This window comes from Taudactylus pleione, unplaced genomic scaffold, assembly GCF_031769625.1.
Source record: "Taudactylus pleione unplaced genomic scaffold, aTauple2 ptg000276l, whole genome shotgun sequence".
Taxonomy (NCBI): Eukaryota; Metazoa; Chordata; class Amphibia; order Anura; family Myobatrachidae; genus Taudactylus; species Taudactylus pleione.
The window spans coordinates 14241729-14258229 of record NW_028284678.1 but is presented as its reverse complement, the minus strand read 5'-3'; the positions used below and the strand labels follow the sequence as shown (position 1 = coordinate 14258229).

At 44.9% G+C, this 16501-nt stretch overlaps 1 protein-coding gene across 10 annotated transcripts in view; it reads right to left on the bottom strand.

Moving 5' to 3' along the window:
* Positions 1–16501, bottom strand: part of GRIK1 (glutamate ionotropic receptor kainate type subunit 1) — a 547486-nt gene that overhangs the window by 240330 nt on the left and 290655 nt on the right. For all 10 annotated transcript variants that reach the window (XM_088481658.1, XM_088481656.1, XM_088481659.1 and 7 more), the window contains exon 4: positions 11766–11947. In XM_088481658.1, the coding sequence (XP_088337784.1) occupies positions 11766–11947 (182 nt within the window). The remainder of the gene's footprint in view (positions 1–11765; positions 11948–16501) is intronic.

Genomic DNA, 16501 nt, shown 5'->3' with positions numbered 1-16501 from the left:
CGGTTAGGGTCAGGCAACTACACCAATAGTTAGGGTTAGGCACCAGGAGGGAGGGTTAGACACCAAGGGGAGCGTTAGGGAGAAGATTAGGGATAGAAATAAAAAACTTCATGTGTCGACCAGTTTTTCTGTGTAGACAATTTGACCATGTCGACCATTTGTACCTGTAGGCCTTCTTACACGTCGACCTTTAGTGTGTCGACCTTTTGTCCCGGTCGACCTATTGACTGTCTAACATCTGGTGTGTATCTAGACCACAGGTTCTCAAACTCAGTCCTCAGGACCCCAAACATTGCATGTTTTCCAGGTTTCCTGACAGGAATACAATTGAAAAAATTAGCTTCACCTGTGGATCTTTTAAAATGTGTCAGTGAGTAATGAGTACACCTGTGCACCTGCTGGGTGACCTGCATGAACTGTGTGGGGTCCTGAGGACAGAGTTTGAGAACCACTGATCACTGTCAAACTTTTTACTGTCTATCTCTTAATCCACACCCGCTACACCCAACTACCTCCCTTTAATCCTCCTCTCCAGAAGATTCAGGAAGAGCTCCTCGCCATAATTAGGTACAGTCCATTATACGTAAAGGATTTCTAGCAGGGTCAGCTACAGTAAAAGAAGGTTAATACATAGAAAAATTTAAAAATGTGGCTTTGGGCTTCTATATCATCACTGACCTCCTGTGCTATTTCTATCAGCCTTGTATAAGGGAAACCAATCCCTACAATGCATAATTCTTATTTTGACTTTTACTTTTCTGAAATACATTCTTAACATTTTTAATACTATGGTATTAAATAATGTTTTAACATTTTGCTTTTATATGTAATTATACAGTACTGTGCAAAAGTCTTAGGCAGGTGTGGAAAAAATGCTGCAAAGTAAGAATGCTTTCAAAAATAGAAGTGTTAATAGTTTATTTTTATCAATTAACAAAATGCAAAGTGAATGAGCAGAAGAGAGATCTAAATCAAATCAATATATAGTGTTACCACCCCTTGCCGTAAAGACAGTATCAATTCTTCTAGGTACACTTGCACCCAGTTTTTGAAGGAACTCGGCAAAAAGGTTGTTCCAAACATCTTGGAGAACTAACCACAGATCTCCTGTTGGATGTAGGCCTGCTCACATCCTTCTGTCTCTTCATGTAATCCCAGACAGACTCGATGATGATGAGAGCAGGGCTCTGTGGGGGCCATATCATCACTTACAGGACTCCTTGCTCTTCTTTATGCTGAAGATCATTTTTAATGAAATTGGCTGTATGTTTGGGGTCATTGTCCTGCTGCAAAATAAATTTGGAGCCAATCAGATGGTATTGCATGATGGATAAGTACCTGCCTGTATTTCTCATCATTGAGGACACCATTAATCCTGACTAAATCACCAACCCCATTTGCTGAAATGTAGCCCCAAACTTGCAAGGAACCTCCACCATGCTTCACTGTTGCCTGCAGACACTCATTATTGTACTGCTCTCTAGTGCTTTGATGAACAAACTGCCTTCTGTTACAGCAAAATATTTAAAAGCTGCTGCCATTTTTCTGCACCCCAGTTCCTATGTTTTCGTGTATAGTTGAGTTGCTTGGCCTTGTTTCCACGTCGAAGGTATGGCTTTTTGGCCGCAATTCTTCCATGAAGACCACTTTTGGCCAGACTTCTTCGAACAGTAGATGGGTGTACCTGGGTCCCACTGGTTTCTGCCAGTTCTGAGCTGATGGCACTGCTGGACATCTTCCGATTTGGAAGGGAAGTAAGCATGATGTGTCTTTCATCTGATGCACTAAGTTTCCTTGGCCGGCCACTGCGTCTACGACCCTCAACGTTGACAGTTTCTTTGTGCATCTTCAAAACAGAGTTTGAACAGCACATCTTGCAACCCCAGTCTGCTTTGAAATCTTTGCCTTGTGTCTTGTTGCTGTTCTCAGTCTTGAAGTGTATGCAACTGTCTTCTATCTATCTATTAGGTAGGCCAATCCCAGGGCTTTTTTTAAATCCCGGGATTGAAAAAAACGAAATCCCGGAATTCCTGGGATTGGCCTGGTTGAAAAAAATTAAATGCCCCCCACCCAGCCCCCACAGTTAGTTACCGGTGGGGCTTGCAGTGGGTCTGGACCAGCTAGCATTGGGCAGCGCAGCATGACTTCACGTCACGCTGCGCACTATGAACAGTACCAGCCGGAGGAAGGGGGAGCTATGAAGCGTATGAGCACTCCGCTGGAGCCGATCAGCGCTCTATCTATCTATCTCATAACTGTCTATCTCATATCTATCTACAGTATCTATCTATCTATCTATCTATCTATCTATCTATATTACAGACTATAATCTTCTCTCCCAGCTGTGTGAGGATTCTGTGTAATCACGATGAAGACTACATTAGGACTATACTGTACTTGTTAGACCTGCCTTGGGTGCACCATTGGTTGGGAAGTAAATATAGTTGAGGTATAGCAGAATGAAGCACGGAAGCAGTAGATATTATTTAAATGCAGTGTATAGAGTGTAAACTACAGTAGGAGGGTATGTTTTATACTACTCTGGCATGAATATGTCCAGCAGCGGTTCCTACCCTCTTGCATTAGGGAGGCTGCCAGCTGGGTCCTGGTGCCTGCACAATGGATCTGGCAGGTGCGGGAAGTCATGGACTCAGGAGGGGGGTGGGATTGCAGCCATACAGCACCTAGGCAAAATCTGCCACTACATATGTCATCCCTATAGTTATTGTTATCTTTGTCACTCTATCACATCACTAGTCATCAGGGGCCTTGTAATGACTTTAAGTTTGGTGGGGCAACATAAAATCGTTTTGATGCCCCTGCTCCCCTCCCATCACTCTCTATCCTGGGATGCGCAGGGACTGTAGCCAGTGGCGTCCCTCCCCGTGATGTCACCCAGTGCGGGGAGGGACGTTGTGAGCACGGCAAAGCTGCGCGCGCCCCAAAAAGGGTGTGTGGCTTCATAAGATGGGGCGGGGCATCACAGGATGGGGGTGTGGCCTCACGGCCCGAATCCCCGTGGTCCCATTTTTAATATTACAGGGGGGGGGGGGGGGTGCAAGGGGTGAGTGCTGATTGCCTTGTCTTGCAGTGCCCGGCTCCTTCACAGTGTCAGGAGCTAGATGCTGCACTTAATACTACAGTGCAGCACCCGGCTCCTGTCGCTGTGGGGGGAGTGTCAGTATGCACCTCGGTGTCACCCTTCGGCGGGTGACACCCGGGTGCTGGCCGCACCCCCCGCACCCTTGTGACGCCACTGGCTGTAGCGCGGCCTCAGACGTTCGGGGACTGTGCTTTATAGCAATAAGCTGCACAGCCCCTGCACCGCACACAGGGGGAGGTGTAATGTGTGGTGGTTTAACTTATAGACCGCACATTACACTTCCTCCTCCACGCAGTGCGGGAGTTGTGCAGCTTATTGCTATAAAGCACAGCCCCTGACCGTCCGCGGCACCTTTCAAAAGTTTTTTGGGGGAGCAAGGTGAGCGAGGCGCCCCCTATGCCGCCGCCCCCCCGTCCCCCTCCCGTTCCGACGCCCAAGCCAGTCATGAAATGTAAGGAGGAAATATTTCACAGCTGTTTATACAAGAATTCCCACCTCAGATTTATTAATAATCCTGATATATATATATACACATATATATATCTATATACACACACACACACACACACACACACACACACATATATATATATATATAATATATATATATAACAATGCTGTGGCGTCACTAGGTGAGGTACATGGGGTGTGTGCCGCACAGGATGACACTCTACGAGGGGGTGACACCAAATTAGCAGAGCTGGGATGGTGTCACCAAGCACTATAGCAGAGCCCCAGAGGTGATGGATAAGACTACATGCATGCGTCACTCACACTGTGATGAGGGATCCCTGGGGGCTGGGTACTTGAGCTGGGGCGTGGGCACACCCCGAAAAGGCACAGCAAGGGGGCGTATAGTTTTTCTCACAGCCTGGCCCTTTTAGTACAGTACATCAAAAATGTAGCGCTATAAGCAAAGCAGACAGTGCAGACATTATGTTACAGCAAATAATGGCGGCTCTGTTACACAGAAACACTATGAGCAGACGTTAGCACTGAGCACTATGTACAGTGTGTTATCTGTGTAACTGCTACTTCAAGAAATTATTCTCCGACTTCCTGACAAGAAGAAGCTTTTCCAATATCCAAGATTTATCTTCAAACATGTTGTGCGGCAGATTCATGGCTCGTCCGCTGAACCTTTATCTGTACTTATTGCAGGTCCCCACTGTTGTATAAACGGGCACCTATGTCACCCACTGTCCACGCTGCCATTACAACAATAAAATATATATTTAAGGCATGGGTGGAACACAAATCATCCCTGAGAAGAGAAGGGGGTCCCCGGACTCTAATGTTTGCAAATATGATTTTCTGTCCATGGCAGAAATAAATGTCATCCTCATCAATACATTATGGGGACATGCGTTCTTGATACCAGCCATGCTGTGGCCATAAACATCGGAATAGAGAAGTGTCCCTCCTGCATTCCATTATCATCTGCCTAACACGGTGGTAGTAAATAATACGGTCTATACAGTGATACCGCAATGGGATATAGATCCAACACTGGTGACTTTTGCAGCCTTTTACCCCATTAAAGTGTTATTTATTTTGAATTATTTGATTATTATTATTAAATTTGTTATTTAATCTGTTGCATTGTACAACTTGTCTCAATGCTGTGGAAAGTATTACAGAATGCTGCCCCTATTAAAATAAATAAGAATAGTCTCGATAATTTATTTATGTAATAACAGTTATTGCTATTGTCCCAGATGGGAGGTAGTTGAAATCCCAACAGCCAGAATGCAGACGCTCGCAATGCTGGCACCAGAATCCCGACACCAGTCAGAATCCCAGCGCCAGCATCCTGACGCTAAGTAGTGGGATTAGGGGAAAAGTTAGGGTTAGGCACTAGGGCAAGGGTTAAGCACTAGGGGGGAGGGTTAGGATTAGACACTAGGGGGGAAGGTTAGGTTTAGGCACTGGGGGGGAGGTTGCGGGGAGCGATGGGTAGCATACTTACCAACAGGTGTCGGTATCCTAACCCTGTGCCGGCATCCCATACCCAATCCTCCCAGAATATTCTGTTGTGCTTTACAATAAATTCCTTCATGTCCTTACAGTATATTTACAGTAGGTGTGTGATGAGACCTCATTGCAGAATAACGTCTGTACCAGTGGCAGCTCCAGAGGGGAGGCTACAGCACAATCCAAAATTCAAATAGCAGAACCACACCAACTGCCAGTCATGTTTGGCAGCATTTGGGGTGGCAGTTGGTGTGGCTCCTCAATTTAAAATTTGGTCTGCACAGCAGCCTCACCGCTGGAGCCACCAGTGGTCTGCACCCAGCTTTCGCAGCAGGTTTGAGAAGTATTTGCGTTTACCATGAAAATATATTTTAAAGGAGGAGGAGAATATAAGAATATATATACATTCATTACTGAGCATGCAATGGCGTCTGTCGGCATATGTGCAAGCAGACGTCACTGAGGGAGGATCTACAGATCCCTCTCCTGACGAAATCTGTGGCCAATGCCATTTGAAGATTGCGTTTGCTACCAGAGCCAAGCTCTGGAATGGTAAATTTGGCATTGAAGCAGCCCCCTAAAATAAAGCTATAGGGGCTGTTTTTGTGAACGAAAACGGGGGATCCAGAGATATCTGCTGCGGTCCCTGCGTATATACATCCAAGAGATATCCAAATAGTATTATGTACCTCACAAAAACTGGTGACTTGACTTTTTATAATGATTTGGCCCCTGCTTCATTGTAGTCTCTGGTTCATATTTAATTTACTACGGGAGAGTAATATTTCTGGAAACTATCATTGATGATAACAGAAACACATGCCAAACATAGGGGTCTAGTTACTAAGCAGTGTTAGGAGACAGAGTGAAAAGTGATAAGGTACCAGCCAATCAGCTCCCAACTGTAATTTTTCAAATACAGCCTGTGAGATGACAGTTGGGAGCTGATTGGCTGGCACCTTATCACTTTTCACTCTGTCTCCTAACACTGCTTAGTAACTAGACCCCAACATTTTATATCTCCTCTCCGAGAAAAGCCCGGAGGGGAGATGCAGCTGGCCACTCCTATGTCATTATGTCATCACAGTAAACTGCCGCTATTCGCAAGACTGCAAGGAGGGGCGGGGCTAAATTACACATTTATGAGTCATTTAGGCCCACCCCCTCCATACACTGCCACGATTCCAGGCAATTATTTCCCCATCCTGTCCACTTCACTGGGAAGTGGGTGAGGCGTGTGAGACGGACACTCTTCTTCTGGGGGTGCAACGTCAGGGAGAGTAGGTACGACAAGTATGATGTAAACAAGTAAGTTACCTGTGCAAAATTAAGATGCAGAAAAAGTAAAATGTAAAACAGCTAGATAGAGAAAACAGGCTCTTGTTAGATCCTAAACAGACATTAGTAATGATAATAATTATACCAAAACACCTTTACATCACAAAGATTTATATTTTATCTTACCCAATGGGATGTACTAAAGGAAAAATGCGGTAAAAAAAGCATTTTTCAGGGTTTTTACTGCATTTCCATATGTAATAAGCCCCGGCCACCCTATTATCAGTGTGGAGGGTACCGCCAGAAAAATCTGGGCTTCTTACCGTACCCTGCACCTGACATTTCGCCACCGCCCAGCAATGGCCCCCACTCACCTGACTCTCCATTGTCGCCGACCATGCTCCTCCTGGGTCCTCCGCCTCCTCCTAATCTTCCGGATGCAGGGAGGAGGAGGAGGAGCCCGGGGCTTCTTGCACAGGTCACCAGCAGGAAGTTCCTGGGGCTCGGAGGGGGCGGGATCCCACGGAGACCCCCTCACCCGGTGTCAGCTGCTTAGGAAAGGGCAGCTCTTATCGCAAGAGCTGTCCTTGGTGATACTAATCGCATACGTTAGTACATATATGCGATTAATAAGGTTGCGGTGACTGGCGGAATGGTCAGCGCAACCTTAGTACATCTTGCCTATTAACCTTTATGTTTTACAACAATAAATATGTATACCGGATGCAGTTAATTCCTCGATGAGCGGGAACCCGACTGCCGAAATCCCGATCACCAAGAGAACACCAGCGTCGGAAACCCAACATGACTGAGGATGCAGACGTCTGAATGCCGGCAGCTGGCATCCCAATCGTAAGGAGACCGGGCATTGGCATAACCAGAGGTATGGGGGCCCCATAGCAAAATTTCCTCAGGGCCCCCATAGGTCTACCTACACAGCGCCGCTGTAGTTGTGCTCATTATGCAATGCCCCGTGTAGTTTTGCCCATTATGCAATACCCCCTGTATTAAAGCCCCTTATACAGTGCCCCCAGTAGTGCCCCTTATACAGTGCCCCCAGTAGTGCCCCTTATACAGTGCCCCCAGTAGTAGGTGTGTGCGAGCAGCGCCATCGTAGAGGATGCAGGGCCCTGGGGGCTGCACTGGCCCTGACCTGCTGCAGCAGCATGTGGCTTGGGTAGGGAAATCATAATTATTTATATTACTTTAGAATTAGTTATACTTATAAGGGTTTTTCCTACTTATAGAGTTGAGTATGTTTGTCCTTTGAAATGAAGAAAAAAGCCCATCATTTATTTGGCTGGAAGTGGTGACAGGTTAGACCAAGCACCCGGCCTTCATCGATTCAATTTCCGAGTCGAGGACATCTAAAAATGTCACTTGGAAGAAGTTGTTTTCCATATTTTCTGCTGGCGTTATATTTTATAGTAACCATAAGCTGCGGATGACATGGTACAATATTGACTTCATAGTCTGCAGCTGAGTTTGGAAGGTATTCACCATCCCCGCTTCCCTTACACAGACTCAACTATGAACACTTAAGCTCAATCAGGCTTTTCAAATCTCAGCATCTTTGCAATAATTGCATGTATTTCTCAAAATGTAAAACTATTCCGGAAGGCGCCAAAGGAAGAACCGTAACATTTAACTTATTCTTTTATGGCGCCAGTGGTATTTACTCATGAATAATAAAAAAAAACCTTCCATCACCGCTCTATTGTGCGTGCGGCGGAGACAAACCCTTTATCAGCTCCGCTCCGTCTCCTGTATGGGGAAAATCACATAATAGACGCAGCAGATGGGACCTTGGATAGGTGAACGACAACAGATATTTATAATGACTTAAAAAGATTAAGACCCGGCAGTCACTGCCATAGGTAATGAAGACGTGTAACCCTTTCAATGAATTTCAAGACAATACGTGACTGGATTCTTGTGCGCTTTGTGAGGTGTTTACGCGTTGTTGTTGAACAGCAGCCATCGGTAACGTGCAACAGGTCACTTTTGGGGTTAATGTATCAAGCATTAAAAAGGGGACCATAGCAACCAATCAGCTTTGAGGAAGCATTTATCCAATACATTATATAACAGGATAGGCAGATGCCGATTGGTTGCTATGGCAACTTCTCCACTGGTCCACTTCCCCACTCTTTCACCGCTTGATATATTAACCCATAACATTTGTAGCGCTATAATATAACTTTAGCATTATTAGGTCACCCACAGTAGTGAAACAGCTCTCTCACAAAGCAGGGAGTACCCCAGTTATTGTCCCCTCTCCACCCCTTCTAGTTATATATGGGGGGATGTAATAGAGTGCGATTATACAATAACCCTTTCACACTTGCTAATGACTCAGGCGCCGTCTTGTGCACAGAGATGCCCACTGTCGGCGTCTCACATCCGGTCGCACAGCGAACCTCTGAACAAGCCTATGCGGCTATGGGGAAACAGTCGGGAAGCCGGCGGACGGCTTCCTGACTGCTAAATCTCGGCAAGTGTTAAATGACAGGTGTCGAAAAGTCGCCGTCTGTCATTTTACCTACGCCGGGAGACCCTGATCGAAGGGATGCCGGGCGCGGACAGCCGCGCGGGGGTTAGGGCTCCCGGGGGGAACTTAGGGTTAGACACCCCCCGGAAGGTTAGGTTCAGGCTAGGGGAAGGGGAGGATGGAGCTAGGCACCCCCGTGGGTAGGTTAGGGTTAGGCACCCCCCCCCTCCGGGCACTTAGGTTTAGGCGGCGGGGAAGGGAGGTTAGGGTTAGGCACCCCTAAGGGAGGGTTAGGGGGTAGAATTAATAATTTATACTTACCTTCCAACGTTCGGGATTTCCACCTGTGTCGGGCTGCCGCTGCCGAGATCCCTCTCCAGCGAAGCATCACGAAAGATGTCCATAGGCTTCTATAGGCAACGCCGTCTATAGTTACACTTTCTGGAGCATGCTGCATATGGGCACCAGGCAGCCCCGGTAGAATTCCATGTGGCTTGCAGTGTCGGCGGTCTTTTGCGGATATCTCAGACCACTTAAATACTGTACACCCTGGGAAACATATGCACTGCAGTAAATGGTAGTTTTGTGAAGTTTTACCGCATTATTTTTTTATTGATACAACTCCCCCTTAGGGGCTGATTCTGAGACAGGCGCAGGTACAGTATGTCCTTTGTCGTGGTAGCGTCTTCATCTTATTTTCTTATAACTCAGACGCCCACTTGCAGCATCTTCTGAAAGCGTATTTTTCTCTCTGTGGATCTTTAGATGCACCTTCGGTGCACCACCAATACTTGCACCAACCGTATGGCAGGTGCAGTTCCTCCGTCTCCGTATTGCATCCTGTGTGAGCGGATCAGGGTCTCTGGACGAAGCTACTTTCAGCAACACACCTGCGTCGGCTTAATCACCCCCCTGCTTTCTCCCAGGTACGCCCACTAAAATTCACAGACCGCAAGTCCGAATATTTACTGGGCCTCCGAGCACTAAGAATTCTAACACCAATACTGCGTCCAACTCCGAATCAGGCCCTTATTGAGAAGTATATAGATATACCTTAACTATAAATCTACCTACAATATGTCAGAAGACTCCGTTTTAACAGATTTAAGGGGTGTGGTACAAAATGTCGATATTATGTTTTTCTACTGTTAGAGCCCTAACCCTGAACGCAGCCTAACCCTGTAATGTCGACGTTGTGACTATTGACATTCACAATGTAAACATTACTTCCATATCGACATTCTGAATGTTGACATTCAGACCATTTCGACATAATGACCACTGTACACACCAGTTTAAGGTCCTGTACCTTGTAACCAAACCCTACATGCAGAATATGCTGTAACTCGGGATGAACCAATAGTCATGCTTGACTACAGATCATCAAGCAGTGCCAGGACTTCATACTCCAACAATGAGAACATTCAGGGAGAGACACAATCATGACACATCACATTCTGAATGTGATGCATCCCACCACTCATCGCAAGCATGACGGCGTTTACTAATGCTTGAAGAAAATCACAAAGGACAGCACTGCCGGTGAGAGCTGTCCTTTGCAATATAAGGATTTCTGGGTTTAGAAAATGTAGACATAATTCGTTTACTGCTGTTGATGTTCTAGGTGCATAGGGCTTGATTCAGTAAGGATTGCAACTGCGATCGCGGCTGCGATTACGCACGCAGTCTCACTTTGATGATACGTTAATCCATTGTGATTGCTATGCCGTTGCAGCACTACATAAGGACGCCCACCTTTCCTTACACACATCCGCAATACTTAGCAAGACTGCAGAACCATTGGTAACATGGAGTACCATCGCAGCCTCACGCACACTTGCACAAGCTCTGACCTTACTTAGGAGTTGCCAGCCTCATCGCACGCAGTATATACTCAATCTGCGTATGGCATCGCAGTGGATATTTTATGCATGCTCCTGCAACGGCATTCAAACGCACCGGCATGCCTGCATTTCGTCGATTCCCCCCCCCCCCCCCCCCGTCACCTTGCTCCAAACGGCACTTCCTGTCAATCACTCTGCGTAGTCACTGCGATCGCAGTCCGGATCGCAGTGGCCGGTTCACGCACGCGCACTGCCATGCATGCACAGAACGCAACAATCGGCTGATAGTGTGCGTAATCACAGTTGCGATCCTTGCTGAATCAGTCCCACAGTCAGTCTACAAAAGGTTCTCACCAGGGCAACAGGTAAGAGGTGTGCCCGCTATGCTAATCACTTACTGGACAGCGCTCGGTCTCTCCAAGGCTGGCCAGCATAATACACATGAGTACTATTTACCACTCAAGAGCACTGACAGCAGTAACGTGGATCGGGGGCTGACCAAGTGCCGCCTACCAAATGCCGGGCACAGTTATTAGCTTTCTAGTGCAGCAGATTAGCCAGATGGGCCTCATTTATCAGCGAGTTTGATCATTCACAACCAGTGATAAACTTTGTTACGTACAGTATGATAATGGTGCTCCAGCCAATCAGCTCCTGTCTCTGTTTGAAATTTGACAGTTGAGAGCTGATTGGCTGGAGCACCATTTATCATATGCAAAAAGTTTCATCACTCGTTATGAATGATAAAGCTCGTTGATAAATGAGGACCTATGTCCTTTAATCACTGCCACCCCTGGGTGAAAGATGTCATTGTTTTTCCAAATTATTTACACAAGTATCTAGTTCATATAAAAACAGGTTCTCTTTAAGGAGAAACATTCTCATTTATTAGACGTAGTGTTCCATCGAACACTAGATAAAATCAAGGTAGTGAAGTCAAGGTATTTTGTGATCTTTTCATTATGAAAAGGATAAATTAATGGAGAAATGCATGGCCGTGTTCCCGCCTTGATGTGCTGTATGCAAGCAGAACTGTCACTTTGAAGGTACAAAAATAAAAAGTAACTTGTCTTACCTGTTTGAGGATCTCGGCCGCAGTTTCATGCGAGCAATCAAATATCACATAAAATTCCTTGGCTTTCTTCATCTCTTTGAGCAGAGGACGGGCGTCTTTGTTTCCTGAGGGTAATTGGCGAATTTTTATTTTGATGTTGTATCTTGATGGAGCCTTGATGAGTTCTTGCAGGCGAATTAATCCTAGGGGAGAAAATAATAAGTGAATTAGTTGAACAGTAAAATCCCTGGGACTGGATATTAAAGATCTCTTGTGATAGCTCGGCAAAAAAAAAAAGTAATTAGCCATATTTGTTAAAAAGCTCTATAAGATGGGAAGTTTTACAGGCCTGGTTTAATGCTGGGCTTTGGAAGTCAAGCCACTTAGGGATAAAGATACGCAGATTGAGCGGGTTTATGTGAGACAAATGGCGCAGCACAGCGCATGCAGAGCAGAAGTATAGAAAATGTAAAGCTCTTGTGCCATTTAAGCTTCATCCACTTAGTAGTGTATATGGTAATGTGGGGCAGAGAAGTGGCATTAGTGAGATTGGTCCCATTTAAGTTGGATCTATAGGGCTGGAGCAAATCCGCACTAATAGTGATGTCGCAGACGGACAGGGGCAATGTGTCTTTGCTTTCATCTATCTGGTGACATCCTGCTTAGAGAAGTAGACAAGTCTAAGTTCACTGAGGGGAAATGGAAGCAGGTGAAAGCAAAGCTGGCAAATAGGTAATCCATTAGGCAACCTAAGCTCCAGCCTAGGACTCACTGGGGACTGAGTTGCTCAGATTGCTTTAACCAAGTGGTTTCCAAACTGGGTGTCGTGGCGACTTTGGGTGCCACAGGGAACTTGTAGGGGTGCCATGGCTTGGGTGATCCAGGGCTAAATCAAATTATTTAAAGTTGATGTGATAGGCAAAGCCAGTGGCCGTGGCCACCGATTATAAAATAAATGGACAAACGGAAGTGCAATCCTGTCCGCCAGCGCATAACTGAGCCTATGGATGACTGCATTGCACAATTAACGTAATTTAATAATGTTTCCTGAATTTCTCAATAAGAAACGTTTGGCCTAGAGTTGCCATAATCTAAGAAAGTTTGGGAACCTTTGCTTTAACCTGTTTTTGTGTGTTTGTTTTTGACAAAAGGAGTGAGGGAAAGGTGGCCCTAACACAGTATCTTGCTCAGGGCCCCATGGGGGTCTTAGTCAGGTTCTGGGTGAAAGGAAGGAGAAAAAAAGGTATTTACACAAGGCTGTGCGAGAGGGACGGTTACACAGGCCCTGGGGGCAACACCTGCATGTCGCTTGTGGGGTACCTGGAACGGCACCCTGCAGCCAGTAGCGCTACTGCAGAGCTGCCCAGAGCGTCCAAGGGACTCTTTGGGCTGGCACACTACAGCCAATGGAGCTGCCTGGAATGTCCTGGAGTGCTCTAGTTCCCAGGGCCGTTGGCCCTGTCCCCTAGGCGTGACTTCATGATGTCATGGGTTTAGGGAGCGAACTGATTGTGAATTTAAAACCACAACTTGCGACAATGTTGGCACGTCGGCACTGTGGTGGCTGTCAGCTCCGAGGGGTTACAATGGGATACGTTTTACGCCGTATCCCACTTTCGCTGTATTTCGGAATATTTGGATTTGGGATACTCTATCTGTATTATAGTAATGAGGCACATAAGTAGGGATCTGTATATATTACAGTAACGAGGCACATAAGTAGGGATCTGTATATATTACAGTAACGAGGCACATAAGTAGGGATATGTATATATTACAGTAAAGAGGTACATAAGTAGGGATATGTATATATTACAGTAAAGAGGTACATAAGTAGGGTTATGTATATATTACAGTAATGAGGCACATAAGTAGGGATATGTATATATTACAGTAATGAGGCACATAAGTAGGGATAAGTATATATTACAGTAAAGAGGTACATAAGTAGGGATATGTATATATTACAGTAAAGAGGCACATAAGTAGGGATAAGTATATATTACAGTAAAGAGGTACATAAGTAGGGATATGTATATATTACAGTAAAGAGGCACATAAGTAGAGATAAGTATGTATTACAGTAATGAGGCACATAAGTAGGGATATGTATGTATTACAGTACTGAGGCACATAAGTAGGGATATGTATATAATACAGTAATGAGGCACATAAGTAGGGATATGTATATATTACAGTAATGAGGCACATAAGTAGGGATAAGTATATATTACAGTAAAGAGGCACATAAGTAGGGATAAGTATATATTACAGTAATGAGGCACATAAGTAGGGATATGTATATATTACAGTAATGAGGCACATAAGTAGGGATATGTATATATTACAGTAATGAGGCACATAAGTAGGGATAAGTATATATTACAGTAAAGAGGTACATAAGTAGGGATATGTATATATTACAGTAATGAGGCACATACGTAGGGATATGAATATATAATAGTAAAGAGGCACATAAGTAGGGATAAGTATATATTACAGTAATGAGGCACATAAGTAGGGATAAGTATATATCATTATTGCCTAGTTTTGAAAAAGCTTTTCAGGACGATTGTGAAAGCAACACCTATGAGACGCGGTGGTAAAGTGGGCGTGTACTGCTACATCTGAGAGGCGTGTCATACATTTCACTGGAATCGGTATGATTTCCCGGCGGCCACATGGCCGGGAGTTCGAATCCCAGCAGCGGCAGGCCAACAAAACAGCAGAGCCCGGCAGCGGAAGCCCGACAGCGCTGGAAATCCCGATCGTCCTAAGGTAAGTATCTACTAACCTAACCCCCCTAACCCTAAGCCTCCTTAGGGGTGCCTAACCCTAACCTCCCCCCCTGTGCCTAACCCTAATCCCCCCTCTAAGTGCCTAACCCTAACCCCCCCCCCTTCCCCGCTGCCTAAACCTAAGTCCCACCCTAAACCTAACCCTCGCCCTGTCGGCTGGCGGCGCCCGGCATCCCTTCGATCGGAATGCCGGGCACCGGTCTCCCGGCGTTTGAAAAATGACAGGCGTCTAGATTTAGACGCCGGGATAATGCAGTCGGGAAGCCGGCTGTCGGGCTTCCCGATTGCATTCCATTTCACTTACATCCAAATATAAGCGTGCCGCAAAGAAGTTAGTAAGATCTATTTGTTGATGAGAACACACTGATACTTTCCAGGACTTGCTCATGTGTTGTGTTTTACAAGGGATTCCATATACAGATGTGTCTACATACATCTATCCTCTGTTCGCTACAAGTCAAGCCACACATAACACGGGAGCTCTGGTTGACTTGGTAGCGCTGAGCGTCTTTTGTGCGACTTTTTACCATCAAATGTGTCTTATTCGCACAGTGACGCGAATAGATTAAAATGATATGCAGCACGCCTATATTTAGTGAGCGAGTGCCGGTGTATCTGCATGTAAAACGCTACGTTATAGAGTTATAGCCGGTGACAGTGTAACGTAGCGTTTCGCATGCAGATACACCTACAGACACACAATGAACATAGGCATGCTGCATAATATTTTAATCAGCAGAAGCTGCTTGTACTATTTATTCGCATCGCTGTGCAAATAAGATGCATTTGAAGGTAAAAGGTCACACAAAATACGCTCGGCGCTACTGAGTCACGGCATGGCGCGACTAGAAGGGCTGTTTAACTCGCAAGGAGGCTAGATGTATGAGGACCCATCTGTAAGTGGCCGCGAAAAACCTTATGTGAACATTTATGTAGCCATAGGGATCATTGTGCCGTATAACCAATGCAGGGAAATGGCACTGATTATACAGTTTAAATGTATATATCTCTGATTTCTTTATTTATCAAAGTATATAACAGCTATATAATGGGGGTAAGGTGCAATTAGGGAGTTTGCTAGACCTTCATGGAGTCGGGGAGATCACTACTATTTCAGGGATTCTCACTGACAATTACGGAGAGTTGGCAAGTATGGTTATATTACAGTAATGAGGCACATGAGTAGGGATATGTGTATATTACAGTATTGAGGTACATAAGTAGGGATATGTATATATTACAGTATTGAGGCACATAAGTAGGGCTATGTATATACAGTATTACAGTAATGAGGCACATAAGTAGGGATATGTATATATTACAGTAATGAGGCACATGAGTAGGGATATGTGTATATTACAGTATTGAGGTACATAAGTAGGGATATGTATATATTACAGTATTGAGGTACCTAAGTAGGGATATGTATATATTACAGTATTGAGGCACATAAGTAGGGATATGTATATATTACAGTATTGAGGCACATAAGTAGGGATATGTATATATTACAGTATTGAGGTACATAAGTAGGGCTATGTATATACAGTATTACAGTAATGAGGCACATAAGTAGGGATATGTATATATTACAGTAATGAGGCACATGAGTAGGGATATGTGTATATTATAGTATTGAGGTACATAAGTAGGGATATGTATATATTACAGTATTGAGGTACCTAAGTAGGGATATGTATATATTACAGTATTGAGGCACATAAGTAGGGATATGTATATATTACAGTATTGAGGCACATTAGTAGGGATATGTATATATTACAGTATTGAGGTACATAAGTAGGGATATGTATATATTACAGTATTGAGGTACATAAGTAGGGATATGTATATATTACAGTATTGAGGCACATACGTAGGGATATGTATATATTATAGTATTGAGGCACATAAGTAGGGATATGTATATATTACAGTAATGAGGCACATGAGTAGGGA